Consider the following 25,276-nt stretch of genomic DNA (forward strand, 5'->3'; position numbering starts at 1 on the left):
AAATACAGAATTCATACACATAATGTTGACTCAATGTGCAATCTGTGCCTGACAGTATAAGCATTCAATAACTTGAACACAAGGGAGGGTTATTCCTGAACTAAATTCAAGTGCTTCTAGTCTCATATGAGTGTTTTCATGTTTCATATCATCTTCCTAGGCTGCATATTGTGTAATGTTACAAATTTATTAAACAAATGGGGGTTATAAAACTTGCTAGTCTATCTATTAACAGTTTTTTAAAGGGAAATCTTTTGTGTATTATGACATCAAGAATGCCAGGGACAGATGAAAAATTGGATGTGTTTTTTTGCAACTTTTTTAGGAAAAAGTGTTCCTGTTTTTCTGTGAAAAAAGTTCAGACTTTTCAGCCAGTTCATTTTAAAAAAATGGGACCTACTATTCATGTTTGACAGCAACCACAACTTCTGCTTAATGCCCTGCGTCACTCCCTCTACTGCTGTCTAATCTGTGTAATGAAACCAGTTTCAAAACTTTTCATTTTGTAGTCATAATACCCTTGAATTAGAGAACAGATCTGATACTAGCTTGGCATTATTTTGGGTCCTAGAACAGGGATTTTATTTAGAATGTCTAGCTGGAGTTTTGATAGTTGCATGAGCTAATATGCATGCTTACAGCAGCCAGCCAAAGCTGTGGTGTTACTGCAACATTAAATCAAAGTGGATCCCTGCGAGAGCTCAACTTAGGATATAAACTGAGATGAGCTCTTAGCTACTCAACTGGATCCTAAGGGTAAGTGGCAAATTAAAAATTCATTATTCATTTTAATTGAGGATGATTATCAGTGTTTTAGAAGACACGCTTCAAAGTTCTTCAGTTCCCAGTGCAAAAGAAGGGAATGCTGAGAAAAACTAAGTCTCTCCTGAGAAAAGAGAGACAAATGAAAGAACTAAAGAGCCTGTAGGAAACAGAAATGCCAAGTACTGTGGATAATTTCTACTTAGCCAGCCAAATTCGGAGCTGGTGAATGTTGCGTACAGTCCACAGAGTTATTACACCCATGCTCACCAGCATTGTACTTGACCCCAAGGTGGAGTTTTTCCTCAGTGTTGTACTTTGAGAACTCCAAATATCACATGGAAATGTCTGAAAAAAGCAAGACTGACTCATCAGCTGATGATAGACTCCTGCAGGTTTGTGCTATGCTGATTTATACTATCTAGGTTGCAATGTTCATTTTTCTGTATGCACTTAGGATTTACACAGCTCCTAACCCACTGGTGCAATATATGTTTGAGATATCATAACCTTTGGAGAGTGCCTTTTATGAGGTGTCTACTGAAATCTAAAATAAGAAATTACAGTAGGGGGTAAAAAAAAGAAAGAAAAAAGAAGAGCTCAGCAGAGTAGCCTAAACTGGAAACAGAATAGGACATTTGCCGCTCTGGAAGTTGTGAACTGTTGTCCCAAGTTTATGCAAGAGATGTATAGCTTGTACACTGTTGCTCTTCCCATACAACATACGCTTTTGGCCTGTTTTGCTGATGGAATAGGGCTTTTACAGTCTTGCTCTCTGTCCAGTCCTTCTGTCAGGGCCATCCAATACTTCTTTAGCTACTGGCCAGCTTCGATGAAGGAAATCAGCAGTCTCAGATGCTTGAGTCCCCGCAAGCTTTGGAAAAGAGGCCACTCAGCAGGCGAAGGAGACAGACAACCTTAGGGAAGGGCAGAAGGCATAACCCAAGCCCATGTTCATCCCAAAAGGTGATGGTTGCTGGCTAGTCAGCCCAAGTAGATGGGCCCCTCATACATTCGTGGTGCGTCTTTTGGGGGTCAGAAAGGAAATTACAAGTGATGTTTGACACGGCTGTAGGAACCCAGGACGGGTTTGTTGCACTAACTGTGGTGTAGATTACTTCACTGTTCACTGGGCCATCCTCACAGAATCCAGTCCTTTTGCTCTCTGTGTCATTTCAGGTAGGCCTGGCCAAATTTAAAAGCCATTTCTTTTGCTGAAACAGCATTGATGTCTCGTGGTCCTCCTCATCCTTGTTGTCTATATGCTATATTCCACATCTCACCCTTCAGATGCTGCTTTTTCCTGATAGCTTCATTTAATCCTTTTAGCACCAGTGAGATCCCTCATTATGCTTCAGGACAGTTCCCATCAATATTTGCACGTGGTTTCTTTCAGGTATTGGCCTCGACAGTCTAATTTATAACCACCAAGCTACAAGCCCAGCAGCACGTCCCGTAGATGTTTATTTACTCTGCGGCCATGCTCCCTTACATGTTGCACAGCCTATACATGTACACCTTTCCGTTACATTTTTGTTGCTCCATATAGTCATAGCCACTGAGGCCATCTTGTCTGACAAGTTGCATGTCACAGACCATAAAATTACATGCACACACAGACAGAGTATTTTTTTTTTCAAGAAACCCACAATTTTTTCTCTGAATGAGAACAAATCTTTTTGACAGGTAATCTTTCAGGTTCCTGATGTACAGGTTTCAGTTTCTGCTGGGCATCTCCTACTATGCATTTTACATTTTTTACACTGCTGCATTGCGAAATCCCCAGTAATTCATCTTCCCACCTGGCAGGCACCTTTCACAGCCCCACCAGCAGTACCAAAGATGCTGTGACAGGGAGAGCAGGGCTCCCACCTGCTGCAGGGCACATAGGCCAGCTCAGCCACTTGGGTTCCTGCTCTCCAGCTGTGCCAACCAACAATAGCTAGGTTTCCTTATCACCCCTAAGAATGGACAAGACTTTACAGCTAGAATAGTGAGCCATTGTAGAAAGCTAGTCAGATACCTGCAGGACAGAAATCAAATAGAAGAGGTTATACCGGGATATATCTTCATAGAGTGTTTCTGTTTTTTAAAGACCACGTATTGGTTACAACTATTGACTGTTTTCTTAAGTATGTTGTTTCTGGTTTATCTCGCTGGAAGAAAATCCTGTTTTCTGGACTTTCTGGGTTTGCTTTTGGTTGGTTGGTTGTTGTGTTTTTTTGTAATGAAACGTAGCATTTGTACAAAAGGGTTCTGCTTTCCATGAAAAATTTCAAGGTACCAATACTTAAAAATCTTAAAATTTAGAACCACGTTATCTAATATAAATACTTCCATGTCACAGTGCATGCTGCAGTTCAGACTCTGGGAACATGTTATTCTCTGTGGACCATGTTTCCCAGACAGAACCAATCTGTCAGGATATGCTGTGGCTTTCAGATTCCCTGTGGTATCACATAGTATCAAGTGATCATCATGCAGTAAGACATATAGCCCTAATATGATAAATCCAGTATCTAAACAAAAGGGGAGGAGTGACCCACCTAGTCTACATTTCTGTTTGGATACTGTCGCAGATAAGCTTTACAAATCCTGCAGTTCACAGCCGTAGTTATTATAATTCTGGTGGTGTACTATCATGAAGACTCAGTAATTCTTTCAATTGGAATTAGTAATTTTCACTCAACAGTTGCAGCAGTTGCTGCTTGTAAAATAAAATGTTGCAGACTATGATTTTCACACCTGACTGGCTACATCATCTCTTTTGTTTTCCTTTCCATAAAGCAAACCTTGCAAACCTACTGTAACTTATGTAAAATGGAGGCTGACGACATTTCAAATAGAAATGGAGTTCACATTGAGATCACAAAAATGGAGTTGTTTTTTATAGTCCTGTTACTCCATCCAAATTGGATTCCTAATTGTGTCCATGCAGCTTCCAGTGTAAGGGATCCTTGAAATCTCTGGCTCAACATTTTTTAAAACAAAATGAACAAAAGTCAAGACTCGTGTGGACTCCTCTAGCCTGGAGAACAGGAAGGAAATAGCTGCTGAGCACCATCCCAGCAGGGTACCTCCATAGGGCTGAGGCCACAGACATCGAGGCAAGAGCCCTTCTCCCACTGCACTGAAGCTGCTTGTTTCCCTCCCTCATTGTCCCTTCCTTTCTAGTTCTGCTAAAACAACTCCACTACCAGCAGTGCCTCAGAGCTGCCAGGTTTCACAGAAATGTATCATATTTTGGGTACAGCACAGTACCATGAGCCATGTGGCAGAACAGGTTTACGTTAGATGTCAGTACATTATTCCCAGTGGTTTAGGAATTGCATTCTGCATGGAATTTGCTGAGTTGTGTACTGATCCCAGCTTCATTAGCGAAAAGATGCAAAAATCTGAAAATGGCAGAAAAAAGGACTATGGTCTTTGAAACCCTTTGAGAGTGATGTTCTTTGCTCTGCCTGCATTGGGTCTTCTGTTGCTGGACCATCTGAGAAGCCAAGACAAGCTTGAATTTCTTTTACTTTTTGCATCATGTCAGCTCTGCACATCCAGTGTATGCTATGTTTGCATAAAGCTCTTTCCAGGGACTCCAGCACTGAGTGTACGCAAGCAGCCTCCTCTGCTCCTTATGCTGAATGAGCAGTCCCCTCCTCCCCTGAGACCCATGTACCCTTTCAATCACACACTCAGCCTTGCCTAGCCTGCGGCGCAGGAGTTTCAAGTCTGTCTTGCACCTGATTCTTCTTTGGATGTCAGCATTCGGAACTGGTGCTTGCTGTGATTGCCCTAGGCCTTTGCATGTCTAAATGGGGTTTAATGTCAGCTCAACATAAGCACAAGTACATAAGGAAAAGATGTATGGGGTAAAACACAGGGTGCCATCCCTACAAAACACTGAAGAGCTTCTCAGCTCTTCAGTCCTAAGGTAAGTACATGGTAGGAGGAGTGGAGTTGAGGATCACTGCAGTAATATAGAACTGCTAACCAAGTATATTTTGAAGTCAGTGAAATGAAAAGTTCTTCTATTCAGATTGTTGGCACCAGGTCACCTTATGTGATTCAAATATCTGTCTATGCAGTAATATTAAATAATTTGAGGTATTTATTGTATGTATTTCTTTATGTAAAGGGTGTGAATAGTTCTAGCTTTTTTCACATACAAGGCTAGGAGAGCCAGGCTAGGAAGCACAAGAGAGAAAAAGACCAGCCAATGCACGCAGAGAACAAAATCCTTCACTATTCAGACTGTAGACAAGCAAAACAAGTTGAAATCATACTTCTTTTACTGGTGTATTAGATACAAGGCCTAAATGTTCCTCTGACCACACCTCAGTTCTGTCTGGTTAAACCCATCCAGAAACATAAGTGACAAAACCTATAGCTTAAGCTTAATTTCTGCAGTCAGGTTTACCATGGCTAAGGATGTTTCCAGATAGATGATATTGTTAAAACGGTAATTTAAATAGAACAATATGGGAGTAAATATCTGAAATTTGTTCTAAAAAAACTGGAGGTTACTTCTTTTTTTCTTGGTTTCTTGATTAAAGAAATGCAAATAAACCTTTGTTGATCCTTTTAAAAACAGTTTTAATTCATCATCCCTTTATGCCAATATGCCCATCTATCTGTAAGGTTTTTACTATAAAATGCAACAGCTTACCATTATGGGTTAAGACTTGTATCCAGCCTTCCATAAAAGAACAATGGGTACATCCCTGTACTCACTAATACACACTTTTAGTTATCTTTATGCCTGAGTCAGTTCTTCCATCAGGAAACCTAAAGATAGTGTTGACCTTTAAAGAGATACCTGTAAAGATTGAATTGAGCAGGTTTTATTGTTCCTACAAAAACCTGCAACTCTTTTGTGTTTTCTTCAGTTCCTTTTCACTGAATCTCGGCTTATTAACTGTGACAGTAGCACAAGCATCTCTCCTCTAAATAACACTCCTATAGCAGTGATTGCAGGGAGCATATACATGTTTACATTCATTTTTCAGCTTTCCTTCTTGGTGGTGTTTTTAAATTCAGTCAACATCAGGCCAAAGAAACAGTTTTATTTTGGGACTCCAAGCATCAGATCCACCCACTATATGAAAACTGTTGAGGATGTGAATGAGTAAATGATTACATTCCTAGTTCTTTCTACTTCCCACATTCAGGTTTGGCTAATGCATTGTCAGTGTCCTTTCCTTTTTTGACAAACATGTTTTCTGCAAATGCCAATTCTGCCGCAAGGGCTTCAGTTCAGTTCTGCGACTTCGACTTTGTTCCATTGCTTAAAAGGTATTCAGTTTAAGCAATGTCTTCAGACTGAAGCACTGAGCTTCATTAGACATACAGGTCTCAAACCTGCAAAATAAGAAATCATCACATTTCTATAGCATGTTTTATCAAGACATTTCAATTTCCAGTGCTAATGAATTCATGCTGGTATTTTTTATGAAATCTTTTTAATCTACTTGAGTTGTATAAAGGGCAAATATCTACTTTAAAATACTTCCCTGAGAAGTTTACTCTTGCTTTCAGTGGGATCTCAGGCCAGCACTGAATGCTTCCTTTTCCCCTTGCATCCAGCATTCTACACAGTGGTTACACGGTGATTTTTAAGACTATGATCTCAGAATAACTTAAAGGTAAATGTGAGGTCTATTTCTTCCATCTCTCCTTCTAAAACCCAGGATACTAGTTCTAGTTATCACCCCTTGTTACCACCAGCCTACATGTTTGTATTCATCAAGCTAATTCAGAAATTGATCCAGCTGAAAACTAACTTCAGAAAAAGAGATGAGACCTGTTTCTGAGTCAGCCCAAGGTAATTCAAATGCCCATGTCAGGGTTGAGCAGTCAGAGCATGGCACAGGCTTGGGGCAGACGGAAGTGATGAAGTAACCAGAGTCTCCGAATGACATTTAGGTAAACACAGGGGGAGGGGAGGATGGAAATCACCTCCAGAATGAAAGAGTCTGAGTATCTTCACAAGATTCATTATTTTAATGTGCAGATCCACTATTTATCGAGCATCTTTTGGCTTTGGGTTGAATACTGAAACATTTTGCAACAGTCCTCTTCAGAAATCAAAAAAATAAGAAAGGTAGTATTGGAAAGAAAAGATTTTACCTTTTTTTTAAAAAATCTGCATCTTCCAACAACTTTAATGTTTTCAACATTGTGCTATTGCAAATCACTGCTCACTGTTTCATGCAAGCTGTTTTTTATTCTCTTCTTCACAGATCGAATTGCACAGAATATCATTAAATCTCATTTGGAGACATGTCAATATACAATGGAGGAACTACACCAGCTAGCGTGGCAAACCCACACTTATGAAGAAATCAAGGTTTACCAGAGCAAGGTACAATCCTGTAATATGCTTTTTCTTCTGCTCTCTATGATTTGAATTGTTAACAGTACAATGTATTTGGCAAGGGTATGCTGATGAGTTTCATATAGGTCAAAACAGGCTTTTAAATATATTTGAGAAACTGATTGCTGAAAGCAAGGGAGTGACACTTCACAAAAAGAAGCAGCAGCTTTCCAGCATGTTGGGATGTTTGCTAGTGTTAAAGCTTGGGCGTGGCTATGGAACCCAGCTTCCCATGCTTTGCTTGTTATTGCAGGTCTAAACTTCATGCAAAAATTCAGTTGACTTTAATGTGATCAGGATTGGATCCTCTGTTGTAAGGATTTTAAGAAAATAAGACAACCTAACTGTGTTTCCTTATAATTTTAAAAATGCATCCCCTTTTTATGTGAATAACAAGAATCTGTCACTTACAGAGGATAGTAATGTCAAACTGAAAGTACTCCTTAAATTGAAGTTGTTCAAAACTAGGTGACAAAATTATCTCATTACATTACATTTTTGTTTGACCACTGTGATCCTCAGGTGAATTTCAGGCTATTTCTCACTGGCACCTCTTCAGGTGCAGTCCAGTCAACCAAAATCTTTGTGCCTTTTGCACTAGCATCACTAGCAATGATTTGTCAGTCAGATTTCAATTGGCACATTAGCTGATCCAGGAAGAGACTCCAGCTTGTTCTTTGAAAGCTGAGCGGCTATGCAATACTAGCAATAGTAAAAACACACCACAGCTTGCAGAGCTGTGGCGTGCAAACAAAAAGCATCTGTTTACATTTGCACATTTGCGAGTCCAAGGAAAATTATTGTCAAGGAGTCAAAAATTTGATGCAATCGGTGTTTGGATTGCAATGGTACTTTAATTCTATTCTATTTTGCATTTCAAACTAGCAAAAATATTCTGTTGGATAACTTCATAGCACTGTGCCACTTCTTCCTTAAGAGTACTATGGGATGTTTGCATTGTTTGTACCACTGTTTGTCTGTCTTGCACAAAAACCTACATTACATTAACATTCTAATATTGGACAATGCATTCTCCCTCTTTGGAGAGGCAATGCCAGAGTTCAGATCACTGCAGCAATCAGCTTGGGAAAACAACCTTCCAATGAAAAGCTTCAGGTACCTTGAGAAGCAGAGATGCCACTAGCTCTGCCTGGGGCTGGGGGTGGCGTCTGAGGCATGCACCTTGCTGCAAGGCCACCTGAAGAACATAATGGACTGATGAACCCATTTGCTCACTGCTTTGCTTTTCTCTGTGTGTGTTTTCCCTGAAGACCAGAGAAGCTCTGTGGCAGCAGTGTGCCATTCAGATCACCCACGCTATCCAGTACGTGGTGGAGTTTGCGAAGCGCATAACAGGATTCATGGAGCTCTGCCAGAATGACCAAATTCTCCTTCTTAAGTCAGGTGGGTGAACACCAGAGGCTTGAGACTGGTTTAGCAACCAGCACATTAGAAATGTGCTCTGCTGTCTTGTTTACTGCAGATCATTTCAATTTTGAAGGAACCCTAATTTCAGTCTGTTTCATGAACTACATGAACCCCTCTATATTTTTCCACATTAATCATGTTACTGCCTTCTGATTCCCATCCCTCTACAGTCAGTTGTGGTTTTTAAGTACACACAAGCACACAGTCATTGCAGAAACTGCAGTCTCCAACCTGACATGTGGTGGAAGTACCCCACAAATTGAGCTCGTTGAAGCAGTCATCTGCCACCCTGTAAAATCCCCACTTGTCATTAGTGAAACGAACACAGGCTCACCGGGATCTGCCTCTGTGGTCATCTCTAATCTTTTTAATGAGACTACAGAAATACCCTCCAGCTAGTGCACAGGGGGGAAAATCCCTGCTGGTGCCAGTTGGTTTCAGAATAAATGAGAGCAGATTACAGCAGTGTGCTCCAGCCACGTTCTCTGTGCGTGCCTGGGTGTGCATATGTGCCTGTAAGGGCAAGAGGAAAAAACGATTCCTTCCCTGTCATGGAACTCAGCAATTTCTGTCCTCCAGAAGAATCATGACAAGATTTATCATGACTATGTAGTACACTGCCAAACTCAGAACAAAATGGTATGTCCACGTGAACCGCGACTGGCAATTAAATCCATTTACCCTGTCATATCAGTTTCTTGCTCCCTCCATGTGTAAAAGGCAGGGTGCTGTGTGAGGCAGCTCGTTAAAGCACAAGAAGCGCTTCTTATTTCAAAAAAGAGCTCTTCGTTATGGCTGAAAGCCAGTGTGATTCAACACTGTACACAGAGGGCTGTGGCTCAGTGTCAGGCAGGATTGAGATGGTGGGCACAGGTGCAAAGGGAAAGGGATACAGAAACCCTTGGAACACACAGGCAACCTCCTGGAAAAATGGAGCCGTAGCATAACTTTTTAAAGCTCACACTAATTTTGAAAATGCTGCAGGTGCCAGCGCACCCAAGTAACTTCCTTCAATTGGCTGGCAGAGCTAACGATACAGCTGCACCTTCAGTGAAAGATATGGTTATATTTGACTGTGCTGTCAGACAACTCTGTTTAGCTTCAGCATGTATAAAGATGTCAGGTTTTATTTTCTGTTTTGCTGTTAATGCTGAGCAGGAATTAGAAAGTCAGGACTTTTCAGCCAAAAGCGTGTCTGCAAAAGGATCCTCGGATTCAGAGCTCCTCTTACAGGAGATTTGGATTCAGTTATATTTTTCTTAAAAATTTTCCCGGACTGTGTATTTTTGCAGTTAGGAAATAATAGAGAAAGAGAAGGAGAAAAAAAGAAGGGCCCCTCTGGCTATTCCCCAACCAGAAACAAAAACAAGGGAAACGAAAATAAAACCTAATTTAAGGGTGTTCTTGACAGTACTTTAACTTTTATTTTCTCTCTCTAAAAACATTTTGTGATGTTCTCCCCCCTCCAGCCAAATTAAGCTGGGATTTATATACATATTGAGTGGAGCTGCTTTTATATATAAAAAAAATCTTTACTTGTTGAAAGGGAGTTTCAATAAACACCTAATTTTCAGGATAAAATATTTCAAATCAAAAATCTTTGGCCTGGTCTAAATTTAGATTAAGTCCAGGCTTCCAGTTTGCTGGGGCAAAATCAACGTAAAGAAAGGGTGATTAGGCTGGATCAGAAATTATCCCTTTCTGTACTCAAAGTGGACAGAAATATCTTTTCTCTCATTCAGAGACATATCACCTAGATGCCTTCAAAGAGTGTCTGTTCCTGATGATGTTTCTAATAACTGATGTCATCCTAAACATTTTCTTGAGATTTCCTGGGTTTGTAATAATGTGGTACATTTGCTCTTTTGTGTGTTTGATAGGCTGCTTGGAAGTCGTTTTGGTGAGGATGTGCCGTGCCTTCAACCCACTCAACAATACTGTTCTGTTTGAAGGAAAGTATGGAGGGATGCAAATGTTTAAAGCCTTGGGTACGTTGATTATCTTCTTTTCAACCAATGACATTAAGCCACATAGTGACAGATTTGTCTTTCTGAAAGTAGTGACCCACAATGAAAATACCCAGTAAATGTTGAATCCCTAAATCTCTAGGCTGGAACTGAAAAAGAAAAAAGATAACTCCACTAGCTGCTAGCAGTAATAAGTGTTTTTCTCTGATAAAAAAGGGCAGGATGAGTTTTTTTTTCAGATAGAATTCTTACTCTGCCATATGAAGTTTTGGTAAAATACGAGTTTATGGCAGGAGCCAAGCAGTTTATCTTCACAGTTCAGTTATGCTTGATGTATCAAATCACTCCCACTAATTGTGTCCTGCAGAAGACAGTTTTAGCCCCTGCAATGAGGGGACTAAAATGGTGAACTACTAGAAAATATAGACAAGGACTTACCTAAAATACTCCTTTGTCTAAAAGTTTTAAGCTTATTTAGATTCATGTATTGAAACAATTACTTAATTTCTCAACATGGTATCAAGTGCTTCCTGAAATGTTAATAGCTAAATGGATATCTTTTCCCCATCCATGAGACTGATACTTCATCAGAAATTTATTCAGGACCTAACTCAGAGAAGGTGTTTGCTTCAACTGTTCATATTTATCATATAGGTATATATTTTTCTAATTTGCATGTGGTAAATGTAACACTACCTTACAAATTTAAAGCATTTATCAATGTGCATTAGTTGATTTATTTTGGTGTTTACACAAATGTTTTCACAAATTTTCATATGTATTTGTGCTGTTATTTAATAAAACTATACTTGTGAAAGTTATTTAGGACTGGTCATTCATATATCTTAGATTTAATATCTGTTCAGAAATAGCAGGGATTTCCACATTGGGAAAAGCAAACCCTCTTCTAAGATGTCTCTATGATTTTTGTACAGGTCATGCCCCTAATTCTTGACACTTTCTGTGCTTCTGTGGGTGTTTTAGTGGTACGTTTTTGGGGTAGGTGGAATTTTAATGGCTGATGAAAGGCACTTGTTTGAGAAGTATGGATATTTACTCACAACTTTTTTTTGACACTGAAGCAGCGCTTTTCATGGCAGGTTAAAGAGCTGATAAATTTCTAGCTTTGGTTTTGTCCTCTGTGGTCTGCAGGTTCTGATGATCTGGTGAATGAAGCGTTTGACTTTGCAAAGAATTTATGTTCCTTACAGCTGACTGAAGAGGAGATTGCCTTGTTTTCATCTGCTGTTCTAATATCACCAGGTAATTTTTTCATTCCGAACACCACAATGATCTTTTCCCCCCCTCCTTGGCCACCTCTGTTTCTACCTACTTGAACAGCTGTTTAAGCTGTATTAAGCAGTATTAAGCAATGTATTAAGCAATGGAAGAATACCTGAATTACCCAAATATACCTCACTCTCTTTTTGATATGCTGTCAGACATTACACATGCTGGAAATAGATCCAAAGTATGAGGGTGACAGAGGTGGAACAGGATTGTGCAGACAAGCAGTGCAGGCTGGCGCTCCTTCAGACCACATACAGAGAAGCGTGGTACTCAAGGAGGTGCATGTACCACCGAGCATTTTCAGGAGTTCAAACCTCACAGCCCTGAACAGGTTATATAGTCCCCAACTATGGTGGGCTGTTTCTGTGGGTATAAGAACATGAACAGTAAAAATCTCTGTGACATCCTGTCCAAATTTAGCTCCAGGTGAGAGGGTGATTCCAGGAGCAACATACTTCTTCATGTATTCGTATATCATAACTCTGCACAGGCAAACATGCATTCAGTGAGTGCTGGCTGTCTGACCACGGAAAAGAGGGGTTTGTGATTGAATTGACTCAGAGGGTGATGTAGTAGGTAAGCTCACAGCTTAGTGTAGGATTTTTAAACATGCTTCAGGGCAGTTCCCATTAAGGGTAACCTCTTGAAAGGCCTTTACAAAAAATCCCACCATTAATTATTTTTCTAGCCTGTTCTGCTGAATACTTCCTCTAGGTCACTTTGCCCTTTTGCACATCTGTGGTGCAGGTTATGTTAGGCAGAATTAGACTAGCACATATGGTGTCAACCTGTTCATTTTCATCATTAATGACACCTACTGAAAGGACTCCACTTCTTTTGTTTTCTCTTTGAGCAGTTCTTGTGGTCTTCTGCTCTGAGGTGCACTGGCTGACCTGGTGGCTTTTCATGGTGATAGGCAAGGATGTTCCAGAAAAGACCCTCAAAACAGCCATGATTTCCACCTCAGAGGTGTCCCACGTGTGTGCAGGGGTGGGAGATGCCTGTGCACTGTCCCCCAGATGCCCTGACTTCCACTGGGACAGGGGATTTGCAAGGTACTGATGGGTCCCTGTCCATCAGCCCTCCCTCAGTCTGAAAAGACCAAAGCTGTGAGCATGACAGAGATGTGCAGGCAGGGCTTGGTCCTCCTTTGAGTTAGTGATCTGTTCAGCAAACTGGCTCAGTGGGAAGTTGAAGGCAACCTTGGAATTTGTTTGAGGTCTGGGCTGTGAAGTTCTTCAGTAAGATGTTAACAGAGACTGCAGAAGATGTTTTCGGTGTTACCAGCTGACTTCACATTACGAAGCCAAGGGAAGCAAGAAGAGAGTGCTGGGGTCCTTGTAAGCAGGATCTGTATTTGTCTTTTGTAACAGCTGGAGGGTTTTTCACTCTTCAGTTTATTTTCTTACAGTTAGGAACAGAAAATTAGGAGTTAGCTGAACAGACGGAAACAAGGACATTTTGAAGCTGGCTTCGAAGCACTGTGGATCAGATGGGGGCATCTTGTCTGTAGGGAGAAAGATAATTCAGTTATGTAATTTCTAGCCAGACTGAAAACATGTTTCTGTCTTCTAGGTAATCTCGGAAAGTAGAAGAAGTAATAGCCCTATTCAACAAAATTTGGTTGCAGAAAGTTTCTAGTATCTCAGGATGTCCTGTGCCTTAAGGCCTGGGCAAAACCTATGTCAGTAATGGAAAGTTTTCCAAATGGAAAGTTTCCCACTGATTTTAATGGGTTTTGGATCAAGTAATTTATGAAATGTGCTTAGCTGCAGGTAGACATTAGGTGGACATCAAAATTCTCATTCAGCTCTGCAATTCTACATATGTCCCTTTAATTTTTAAAGCACCAAAATCTCTTGTGTTCCGCGAGAAGTTCATGTCATGGACACTCTATCCACATTCATTCCTACTTCCTGTAGCTGTACTAACCACCTGAAAAAGCTAGCAATTCAGCTCTGGCTTTGAGCCAGCTGTATTGCAGGCATGTGTTCTAAAAGCTTCTCCACTAACTATAATAATGCATTTCAGCCCTGGCCTACATCAGTCCTGATACAGCCTTTCAAAGCTGGGTGTCTCCTGAATAGCAGCTTCTGTTTCTGCTAAGTAGCACAGATAAAGAGGCAATTCCAAGGTTTTCTTCACTATAATCAAGATTCAGGGTTGAAGGTGGTGTTACAAGCTGAAGTATTTCAATAATCCACAGTTCCTCATTTCACATCCAAGTTGGCTTTTTCCTACTTGCAAGAAGAGGACACACACAGTGTCTCCTATTGCTTTAAAAAAAAAAAAAAAAAAACCAAAAAAAAAAAAAAAAAACCAAAACAAAACAAAAAGGGGAAAGTCAGCTTGATGCATGCTGACTGCTTTTTTCTGTAGTCTGTAAGGATGTGTGTGTTTAGTCATAGAAGGCACAATAAGAAATAAATTATGGTCTGAAGTAGCGTGTACATGACTGAAAGCAATCTCTTTTTCATTAAAAGAATGCAAATTTGGATTGTGCAAATAATTCCTGTTTCATCTGGGCTGTGAAATTTGTGTGTTGGAAGGCAGGGAAAACCAGTACAGGTTGAATTGACACTGAAATTTACCATTTATTTTCCTACAAAATGATAGTTAACAATAGAAAAAGAAACAATTTCCTTATACAATAGATGTTCCAGTTTCTTCACAAGAAAGTGTTTCATCTTGGGAACATAGGTAAAACATTAAAAATGAAGCACCGCTTCTCAGAAGTATCTGCACCATCCACTAATACAGGTACACAGAGATTCTATGATATACTATGAGTAGTACTCATATTCAAGTTTCTTTTCTACAGAAGCCACCATCCTGAAAGGTGATTCTTTAACCCTTGATCTTTAACCCTTGATCCCAATGTTTAGGGTAGTTTACAGGAAACAAGAGTGGTCCTATAGGGAGTAAGGGGACCTAAGAACATCCATTAATATAAATTTAAGGTTGCAAAGCCCAATGTCAAACCCATTTTCCACCTGATTCAGAGCACAAATCCAGATTATCCCCTTTAAGGTGTACCTAACTACTCTGCTTGGAGGTGAGTCTTTAACTTGATTTCTGATTGCAAAGGTTAAAACATTGTAGAAGCAGTGCAGTAAAGGTTACAAAGGCACCTCCACCTGCAAACATGCCAGAGCCAGGTGGTAAGACACTAACCTAGCTGCCCCCTGTGTGCCACTACTTCTGAAATTCTGCCTGGCCATGTTCCTTTTTTCCATCTTTCTTTTTGCAAAAGCAGAGTTGCCCCTCATCTTTTTTCCTGTACTATTGTCTAGCCTAGTGGCCTGTGTACACTTTAAAGAGACACAAGTTCAAAACCCAAAAGGAAAAGTATGGAACTGAACCACTGCTTCTTATATCCTGTATGGATCACCACTATTCTATTGACTTTTTCCTGTACTTTTGTGAACATAACTAGAGGTACCTGAGGGTAGAAACCACATTTTGGGAGATGAATTTTGGGTCACCACGATTCTATTGACTTTTTCCTGTACTTTTCTGAACATAACTAGAGGTACCTGGGGAATTCCGTCAAATTTTGCACATGGTTTTCAGAGAGTAGAAACCACATTTTGGAAGATGAACATAATATCCATTGTAAAAGTTTCACCTAGCTCTTGTCATGAATTGAAGAATGTTTCTGTTATATACAGCATGCTCCATGACAGATAAATGATTATACCTCTCCTCCAACAGCCTCAGTCTATTTTTAAGCTTATTCTTGTGACAGAAAGATAAATCTTTAAGGATTGCTTTCTATGATAAATCTTTTTAGCTCCAGTCTGCCACAATAGGCCTCGATTTAACACTATTGAGAAGTGTGTTTTTGCAATAGCATAAAAATTGACACCTACCCTGTGAAATCTAAATATTACTGTGTGCTTATTTGTGTAGATGGCTGTGTGTGCTCCCAGCTAATCCTGTTTCTGTTGCCACTGGTAGCACAGGATCCATTGGCTTACCTTCTGGGAGCATGATTCTCTAAGATTTGCAAAAAGATTATTTTCTTTTCCTGGTCATCTGTTAAGTAACTAGAGGTTTGGGTTTGTCTCTTTTCTCAGTACTTGCTGATGGACACTTTTCATACACATCTCTCCACAGTCAGACAAATGACAGAATCCTGCTCCTTCTGTGAGGAAATACTTACTATTCAGCTCCAGCCTTTCTGACACGTATGCTCATTGAAATGATCAATTTATATTATTTCTATGGATTATTTTAGTGACTGGGAGTGGGTGAAAGAGCTCTGAAAGTGGAAGGGATTTTCCTGCACTTTTCAATTTGCACATGAAGATTCATGCCCTGTGATAAAAGAAATTTTCTTGCTTTGTGTTTGAAAGCTGAAATCTATACCCAAGAATTGGTCTGGACTAAGGAAAAGAGGGAGGAAGAAACAAGTTTGCAGCATAGGAGAACAGAAGGTTGAATGATGCTGTGAACACACTTTGTAATGTTTTTGGGATTGTCTTGGGGTCTGCTGCTTCTCATTCAAAGTATTTGTGTCCAGAAGCTATGACTTGTGAGAATATAGATCTTAAGGAAGACCTGCTATACTTAGGGTTTGAGTTCAGTAGAAGCCACATAGGTTTCCAAATGACTGTGTCTGTAATTGTTATTCTCCCAGATAATCTTTTATTTTGTGTTGTTTAAAAAGAGAACATTTTTAAATAATGAGAAATTTGCACTTCAAGACATTGCAACGGCTCATAATTCTTTTGAATTATTAAAGAAATTCTTTTGCAGGAAGCCATTTCTTTTTATTCAGAATATAATATTTGGTCTTTAAATGTTATCCTAGTAAATAATGAGATATATTTTATTTTAATTTTTAAATAATTCTATTCTATTATTTTCTAAGAACTGTTTTGATCAATATGTTTATTATTTATGTATTAAGCCACCGAGATAGCACATGTTTTTCACCTAGCCAGTATGAAGTTGGAAGAACACCGATTTTACCAACAGAAAATGATAAAATGGTTGTGCCTTGTGTCATTTCTACTCCCATCTTTATCTCTAACATCCCAGTTTAAAGAGATGCAGAGCTATTGTGTTTCTGTACACTTTGTTTCTGGTAATTAAAATCTCAGGTGATCTTTTAATAGATTAAAATACTTTGCCTCTGAAACTATGTCTTAATTATCATGCTATCCTTTCTCACGGGAATTATGATTGCTGTGAATGCTTGCCAGCATGGGACACTTTCATCCATGAGCATGCCCAATGTGTGTGTATTCTTGACTTTAGTTGTTGCTTTCCTTTTTCTCAGATCGAGCCTGGTTAATAGAGCCAAGGAAAGTCCAGAAGCTTCAGGAAAAGATTTACTTTGCACTTCAACATGTGATCCAGAAGAACCACCTCGACGATGAGACTTTGACAAAGGTAAATTGTTAAGACAAAGAGCCAAGCACTCCTTGATTGTGATGCTTTTTTTTGGTAGTCATTTCCCCACGTACTGCCACATTAATGTAAGTTAAAAGCAGCACACTATGTACTGGTAATGCACAGGAGAAGTAAGTCTTGTTTTACTCTTGCCCCTGGTTCCTCTTAGTCTGCTTTTTTTTCAACCACTAATCTTTTTAATTGGTATCCTCGCAAGAATGAGGCTGCCTTAAAAAAATACCCCTGGAAGCATTTCCTTGCTATATACTTCTTTGGTACATGCCTAAAATTTCCAGGACAATTGTTTTTGAGCTTTTACAGTAAGAACAGTGTCTGGTCCTTTGGATGTGTAGTTTTGATGGAGTTCAGAGTATTGCATTCAGTTACCCAACAAGATCTTAACATAGTCCCTTTTGGAAACTGCAATTTATACTAAGTTTGCTTCCTCCCTCTTCCTTTTCTTTTTATTTTAATGTCTCACAGTTAATAGCCAAGATACCAACCATTACTGCACTTTGCAACTTGCACGGAGAGAAACTACAGGTATTTAAGCAGTCTCATCCAGATATAGTGAACACACTGTTTCCTCCATTATACAAGGAGCTTTTCAATCCAGACTCTACAACTGGCTGCAAGTGAAGGGGATAATAGAATTTTCACGTAGTCATGGAATGCATCACTATTAAGACATAAAGAAATGTTTTCATGAAGAACTTATTAAAAATGTCACTACTGCAACACTAGGAATGTCCTGCACTTAATAGATTTATTTTTCACCGCTACAGTTTGAAGAATGTAAATATGCAACTCTGAGTGGGGATGTCTTTTTTCTCTTTTCTTTGTTTACTTTTTTTTAATTTTTGAACTGACAATGAATATACGAATATAGGACACTGGGTGTTATCTTTTTTTTTAATTTTATTTTATTGGGGGATGTTTTGGGAGACAACTGTTCCTAGAATTTTATTGTAGATATACATGAGAATAGAGCAGTACTTTGCAGTATTACTCTTGCTGTTTATTGTTCAAATATAATTTAAGAAAATTCCACTTATTAGACTTGCCTATTTCTATGTTTTTAGATAGTTTAATGCATGTGGAAATTTGTAGCTGTCTTGGAAATTATGGTGCATGTATGGAATACACACATATATATATGTGCTATATACTTTAAAAAAAAAATATATATATATGTAGGTATTATATGCATACATGCTGTAGCTTAAAAATCCCATGCCTACTTTTAAAGGATGCTCAGCCCAGCTGTCATGCATTTCTTACTCTCCAAGTAATGTATTAGATTTACTTTGGGCAATCAAGATTTGCTTTGCCAGTCAGAGTTAAATTATTAGTTGCTGATGTGTAATGACAGGATCACTTCTGAGATATGTGTAACGTAGTGCATGTGTGCAGTCTGTAAATGAAACATCAGGAATGTATCAATGGTGCAAAAGCCTTGTCTGGATGATTTTAGTGGAGAGAAGAAAAGGAGTTTCTTTTAATTTTTCTCCCTGTTACAGGGATAGAGCATATATAGAAGTGAACATCGTAGGACTTGATGTCAGTGAAGTATTTGAAACATGGAGTAAAAATGTAGACTATCCCACATGTACATTTTTCTGATTCCACTCATGATTTTATTTCATATATACTGCTTTGAAAAGTAGTTGCAAGTCTTGGTTTTTTGCTGAACTCAATGGAAAGACACATAGTGAACCCAATGAAAATCATAGGGAGCCTAAAACGTAGCCCTGAAGAGTAGCGGCAGAGGGAGGAAGAGGGTGAAGGAGGAGGAAAGTCAAAGCAAGCAACGGCTATGGTGAGGAAGGCAAATACAGCTATCGCTGTTTCTGACACAGCCATCATTGAGATGGCACTGATGGTTTCCATTACACACATGCATATATGTGTGTTACATACACATGCATATATGTATGTACATACCTGTATGTATATAATTGTATATATATACACATATATAGGGTTGATTTTAGATTCACTTCAGGAAGGGAGCAAAGAATTAGGGCTTTCTTTTTGTCTGTCTCTGAACTGACTTTATGTGCATTTGCTTGCAAAACCAAAGGCAAATACAAAGTGGGGTGGAAGGCTGCCACAGACTTAATCTTGTGGATTAATTAAGTTTAATTAGCAGTCATGATTAATGTATTTGGGTTGTGCCAGAGATACAAGACATAGACTTTTTAGCTATGGAAGATGGATTCAGTTTCTGCTACCACCCTGACCTTACCACCACTTTTACCCGTTATGAGCTTTTTCAGAGAAGTCTCCGGAGATCCCAGTGGAGGGAGTAGAATAGAAAAGAGGAAGCAGGCAGCAGAGAGGAAATGAAGGCAAGATGATGAGCAAATATATTTCCTTATTTCAAATCACACAGAAGTCAGTGCAGTCTGAGGCAAGGTGAGGATGAGCACATTGACAGGGAGGCCAAAGGACCCACTTTCTGCCAGGCTTCATGGCAGAGCAGGGTCACAGGGAGCCCACAGGGACACAGGTGGGCCCCAGGGTGGGTGCAGAAACTTGATCTGTTGTAGTGACAACTTAATGCCTCCAGTTTTTCCAGCATACTCACACAGCTCTGGTCTCAATCTTCTGTTCCCTTTTCTGCATGACCAAATAATTCACAGGCAATTCCAAGTACTTTGTGGAGTTTTCCCTTGCCCTCCATCAGTTGGTTTGCAAGTTCACGTTTCATGGCAGAATCCAGTCTAGAAACATGAATATTTGTTTGCTCTATTTTAACAATGTCAGATCAGATACAAGAGTAGTTTCAAACTCTCAGCTATTAAATGTTTCTCTGTAGGTCTGTTACAACTTCAAAAAGAAAAGAGAAAAAACCTGTACAGAAGTTAGTTGTGCTGAGAATTTTGATGCAAACATGACATACTCTTCAAACTTAGTCTTACAGAACAGCAGTTGTTAAAAATACCTTTTTTGCTCCAAATTCAGAGCACATTTTCTGACCTACATTGATTACATTAAAATGTCTTCAATTAACATAATAAAGCATTGCTCTTGATGCTTCTTTATTCCATTTAAACCCTTAGATTGGCATTCCCTTAGAAGGTGATTTATCTGTTTGCAGCCCCTTTTACTGGCAAATCCATGAAAATGACCCCAAACTCCAACTCTTTTCTATTATAAAAAACATTAATCAGCTATATTTATGTACTACTTGTTTGAATTTATTTGGGAAAAAATTCAAGTCAAACTGAACACTAGAAGTGCACAGTTTTAACTGCAGGGGATTCATGTATTCCTTGTCTTTTCCAACACACAAACACACACGTATATATTTGTTTGAAATCCTTTATAAACTTGTTTTCAGTACATCAATAGTTACATATGTAGCCAACCCACAGAAATATAGAATATGTCGTTACTGCTCTTAGTGCTAATAAATAAAGAGGTTTGTCGTGTTTATAAATAGTCCTTCACAATTATATGTTACACCTTGAAAATGTTTTGTTCTTTTCAAATAAGCTAATCAGTCCTTGGAATTTTTGACTCATGATTCAGACAAGGTAACCAAGTGGAGCTCACCAGTGAGAACATTATTTAGTCATTATCCACAGGGGTTTTAATCCTTAAAGCACTATTCTTAAATCACTGCAACCTCATGACCTTTTCAATCATGAGGTTACTGCCTCTTTTTAAAGATGTGGAAATGAAGGAAAAGAAGTTAAATGATTTGCCAGAGGCCACAGAGGTAGCAGCATCCATTCCTGGAATAAAAATGGATCGCTGCCTTTGTCTGATAAACATTAAGATGCTGGTATACAGAATCTTCATTGCCATTGATAGGCAATAGCCTGTACAAACAGTACAAATATTGCCAAAATTTTATCTTCAAATATGGTTAATTATCAACAGCTTGCTCCGTTTTTGTTACTACTTTTAAAGAATTTGAGCAAATAACCTTGTTGCTTATTTGGAAAATAAAAATACGTTCTCATACATTATTTGTGGTAACTAAGGCTGATAAATTTTATTTGTTTTTCTGTGATTTGAGATTGACCACATAAGTAAAGTAGTACCTCTGTTGCCCTTCTTTAACTGAGTTTAGAACAAAAAATAACAATCACATGACACAGGCTGGATTTTTGTTGTTGGTTTTGATACATAGTCATTTATATTCCAAATTTAAAATTCTTGATACTGGATTTCATATGTTGAAGCTATCCATAGACTTTAAATAATAGAATAGCATGAATTAGAGTAAATAACTGCATAATCCACTCGCAAAATGCATTTCAGAAAATATTAGTACTACACTTTTATTTCTTCTTGGCTTTCATTAGTCCACAGTAGTATCTGAAGCCCTTCAATGAAATCTCTAAAACTAGCATTTGTCAGATCTGGTCTCTGTCGTAATTGGTTATGTTTGTTTATTTTTTTAGTGACAAGGTTTTCAAATGGGACACATTTTTTAATGATTGATTAAGCCAGGATCTTTAACAAAAGGATATTTAAAGCATGTATTGAATCTTCTAGCATTGCTCTCATATAATTCAACCACCACATTGATCTAAATTATCCTTGGCATTGAGGAAGCAGATGTAGACTGTTCATTATACTACCACAGAGACTTGATTTTGGTGTAGATGTCACTCTTGCCAGTTCTTTGTGTAAAGAATTAATTCCAAGAGTCATGTTTCCTTTTAATGGAAAGATTGCTTTAGCGATTCCTAGAAAAAAAGGGTAATAGAAGGCACTCAGCTGAGCCAACTTGTTTCCAAAAGCAATGTATATTTTTTGATTGGTTTGTGATAGGCAGCATTTAGGAATTGATTCTGCAAGTTGTCAGGCTCCCTTAGCTCCAGCTAGAGCCTCTAAAAATGGAGACATCTCAGCACCCCACAGAAGGTGCTGAACCCCTCATAAAGTTAGAGACCCTTGGTGTAAAGAGGTCCCCTTTGAGTTTTGCAGAACACAAGTCAGATGTTATTCTCATACTTGCATTTTAATGCTTTTACTTCATGCTTTCCATTGTTCATTTCAACTCCCATCTCACAGGGATCAGTTTATTCCTCCTGTTGCACCTGGGCCGCCAATGCTATTTCAGTGCTTGTGCCAGGTTATGGTGTTCCAGGTGGAGCAGCTACCAGACCTGTCCATGAAGATAAGGTTTATTATTTGATTTTCTTTGTTCATTTTCATGGTGACAGCTTGCACAGGTGTACATTTCCCTTTGGGATAGTTTGCAGGGATTTCTGACATAACTTCTACACAAAGAGAGTGCAAAGCAAGTCCCATACACTGGCCTCTCAGCCTTCCACCACCAGGCTGTGGGAGCTGCTCGGAGGCTGCAGCAGTTTCACAAATCAGTCAGGCAGCACAGTTAGAGATGTGCAGGCGATGGCTCCTTTCCCCATTGTCATTTTTCACCCCCTCTAAAGCTGTGCTACAAAGTACATTTGAAAGATGTTCGGGTTCCCCCATCCTCCTTCGTCCTGACTCTGCACTGATTGTGCTGTTTCCAGAAGAACCAGGGCCCAGCCTGGAAGATGGTTCCTATTTTCAGAGTCATTGTCTGTTGGACATCCCAGGAATATAGCACTGGGCAATAAGATCAAAATGAAACATGAAAGAGTTTTTTGTCCAAATTTGCCTGAGCACATATAAAATGGAAAACTGAGACAGAACAGCTTGCTTTTCCCTGGCAATAACAGTGTATTTACATCTACCAACCTGTCCCAGCCAGCACTTTCTGCCTCCGCTCTAGAAACTTAACTGCTGTCTCTGACATCCATTAGGAACAGTGTATTGGAGACCTAGTCCTCTTCTTTCCCTTTTAAGTTTCACACTTTGTAAATGACAATCACTGCTTGATGCAGATGTTGCACTGTATGCCACTCAGGGATGTTTCATTACTAAAAATAGCTATATAAATATAACAGTGATAATAAGGAAGAGAATGTTAGAGGCTTTGAAGGGCACGGGTTGAGCTGCCCAAATGAACATGACCCAGACAAGGCTTTCAAGCCAGTGATTAGAAATAACATTGGTATAAACTGAATTCACTGTCAGCATTTCCTCAGCTTGATGCAGGACTCACTTCACTCATTGTTTCACGGTCAGTGGAGCCCTACTGACACATCAGTTTGTGATGTTAAAGTCCTTTTGGAAACAAAATGCAAGCAAGCTTTGTATGAGTTACTGAATTCAGATAACTGACAAAAGAAAGTGCAGTTTAAAGGTACTGAGTTTAGGTACCATTAATGTGAGCTCATATTCAGAATTACTGCAGGCGTATAAGAAGAAAGGTTAAGATGTGAAAGAAATAATAGTATGTCAGCAACAACAGCAACAAGTATGCTGAACTACCACATGGAGAAATGTGTATAAAAAGCAAGTAGTATAAAGTGGCTAACAGCTAGCCTTTCTTCTCAGGGATGCACAAAATCATAGCTACCCCCAGGCCTCTGTAGCAATGCTTCTCCATGGCATGACCAGTCCTTTTCTTACCTCAAGCAAACATGACCCGTTTTATACTGCACTAGGGAAAAATACTCCATTTCCTAGAATTTTGAGGTGCGCTTCTGCTTATCCCTAGCTTTACACCACATGTTTTCTACAGACCTATCAATACAAGAACACACACAGAAAGACAAATTACAGTGGACTGTATTGCCAGTGATTGAGTTAATTCCAGGTCTCCAGCCAAGAGGCTTTCCTCAGCTCTGAGTGTGATCATTGCTTCTGTTCTTACAGTGGGTATATAAAGATTTTAACTCCATATTCTGAACTCCCTACACCTAGAAGATGGGTGGACAACTTCAAAAGGTGGAAAGGAGAAGCCAAAATCCCTATGCATCAAGGTTTTCATAATCATATTATTTACCAACTGTCCCATTACAATATAAATTTTAATTTTTCTGGTTGCTGGAGCCACATTCAAGTGACTGAAATTCTTGTTCATGTGACACCTGCCCATTAAAAAGAACAGTCTTCTGGCCAGAGATCTTTGCCTCTCTTTCCTTTTCCTTTTCCTCTGGGCTCCTAATATAAGTCTTTGTTCTTTCTCAAGGCTGACCCTTACCTGCAGTCTGCAAGGGAGGCTCCACCCAGGAGGTAGGAAGCAGGCTCTTTCCTCCTCTTCCTCCCAGGGTCCTCACTTAGCTATATTGTCACTGCATGTGTTGTCCCTGCAAGTAAGGCTGTGTAACAATGAGCCCAACACCCCGGTAATTTACCATCCCAGAAACAGTTTGCAGCAGATCACTTAACTATAAAAGCCACCTGGGTATTCAGTCTGCAGATGAAAGCCATTGTGAAAAGAAGAGACCTAAAATTTCTACAGTGGTAGCTCACAGATCAGTAACTCTCCTAAAAAGGCATCCTGAATGTCCAGTGACATGATGGGTGTGTCGGTGTCCTCTGAATGGTCCTTGCATTTCATTCGTGCTGAGAGAATAAGGTGATGCACAAAACACTCTGGGAAAGGAGATATTTCCTGGGTGTTACTGCAGGCAGCGAGGATAATACTGCTCACAGTGAGTTCAGTAATGTGACGTACTACATTTACATAATTTCATCATCCTCACAATTCAAGCACAGCACGTAGGGAGAGTGAAAGAAAACATCATTGAATATAGCAGCAATAAATAAATTATAAGTGTTTCTTTGTAACTGTACTTGCAGAAATTGTTTGCTTTGCACGTGGTCTTCTGTACAATAACATAAAGAAAAACTTCATCTAATGTAGATATCACTGTGTTTTTGCATATTTGTTGGATTTGTTGGATGGAGCTGCTACTTTGTGATCAAAAATACTGCTGTTTAGAAAAATGTGTGTGCTTCAAGAAAAGGCTGCGGCCCTTGTTTATGGCTATACACTGGCAGCAGTAAAGTATGTTCAATATAAAACTGTCTGAACAGAATTTAAAAAATGTCTCCTAGTTTTCAATATTATGATCACGTTGGTCCCTTATTTGGACAACAAGAACGCAACTGCATTGAAAAACAAGCAGGGCCAGATGGTCAACCACAAAGAACAGGAAAGAACAGGCTTTACCTTGAAGACTGTTCCAGATAAAAC

The 25,276-nt window shown here is 39.3% G+C and overlaps 1 protein-coding gene across 1 annotated transcript in view; it reads left to right on the forward strand.

The window, feature by feature from the left end:
• RORB (RAR related orphan receptor B) overlaps positions 1–25,071 on the forward strand; it is a 144,527-nt gene extending 119,456 nt beyond the window's left edge. The window contains exons 5-10 of the mRNA XM_055791515.1: positions 6,999–7,120; positions 8,404–8,536; positions 10,441–10,548; positions 11,680–11,790; positions 17,105–17,217; positions 17,701–25,071. Coding sequence (XP_055647490.1) covers positions 6,999–7,120; positions 8,404–8,536; positions 10,441–10,548; positions 11,680–11,790; positions 17,105–17,217; positions 17,701–17,856 — 743 coding nt within the window. The 3' untranslated portion in view covers positions 17,857–25,071. The remainder of the gene's footprint in view (positions 1–6,998; positions 7,121–8,403; positions 8,537–10,440; positions 10,549–11,679; positions 11,791–17,104; positions 17,218–17,700) is intronic.
• Positions 25,072–25,276: the final 205 nt, after the last annotated feature.

Source organism: Falco peregrinus, chromosome Z, assembly GCF_023634155.1.
Source record: "Falco peregrinus isolate bFalPer1 chromosome Z, bFalPer1.pri, whole genome shotgun sequence".
Classification (NCBI taxonomy): Eukaryota; Metazoa; Chordata; class Aves; order Falconiformes; family Falconidae; genus Falco; species Falco peregrinus.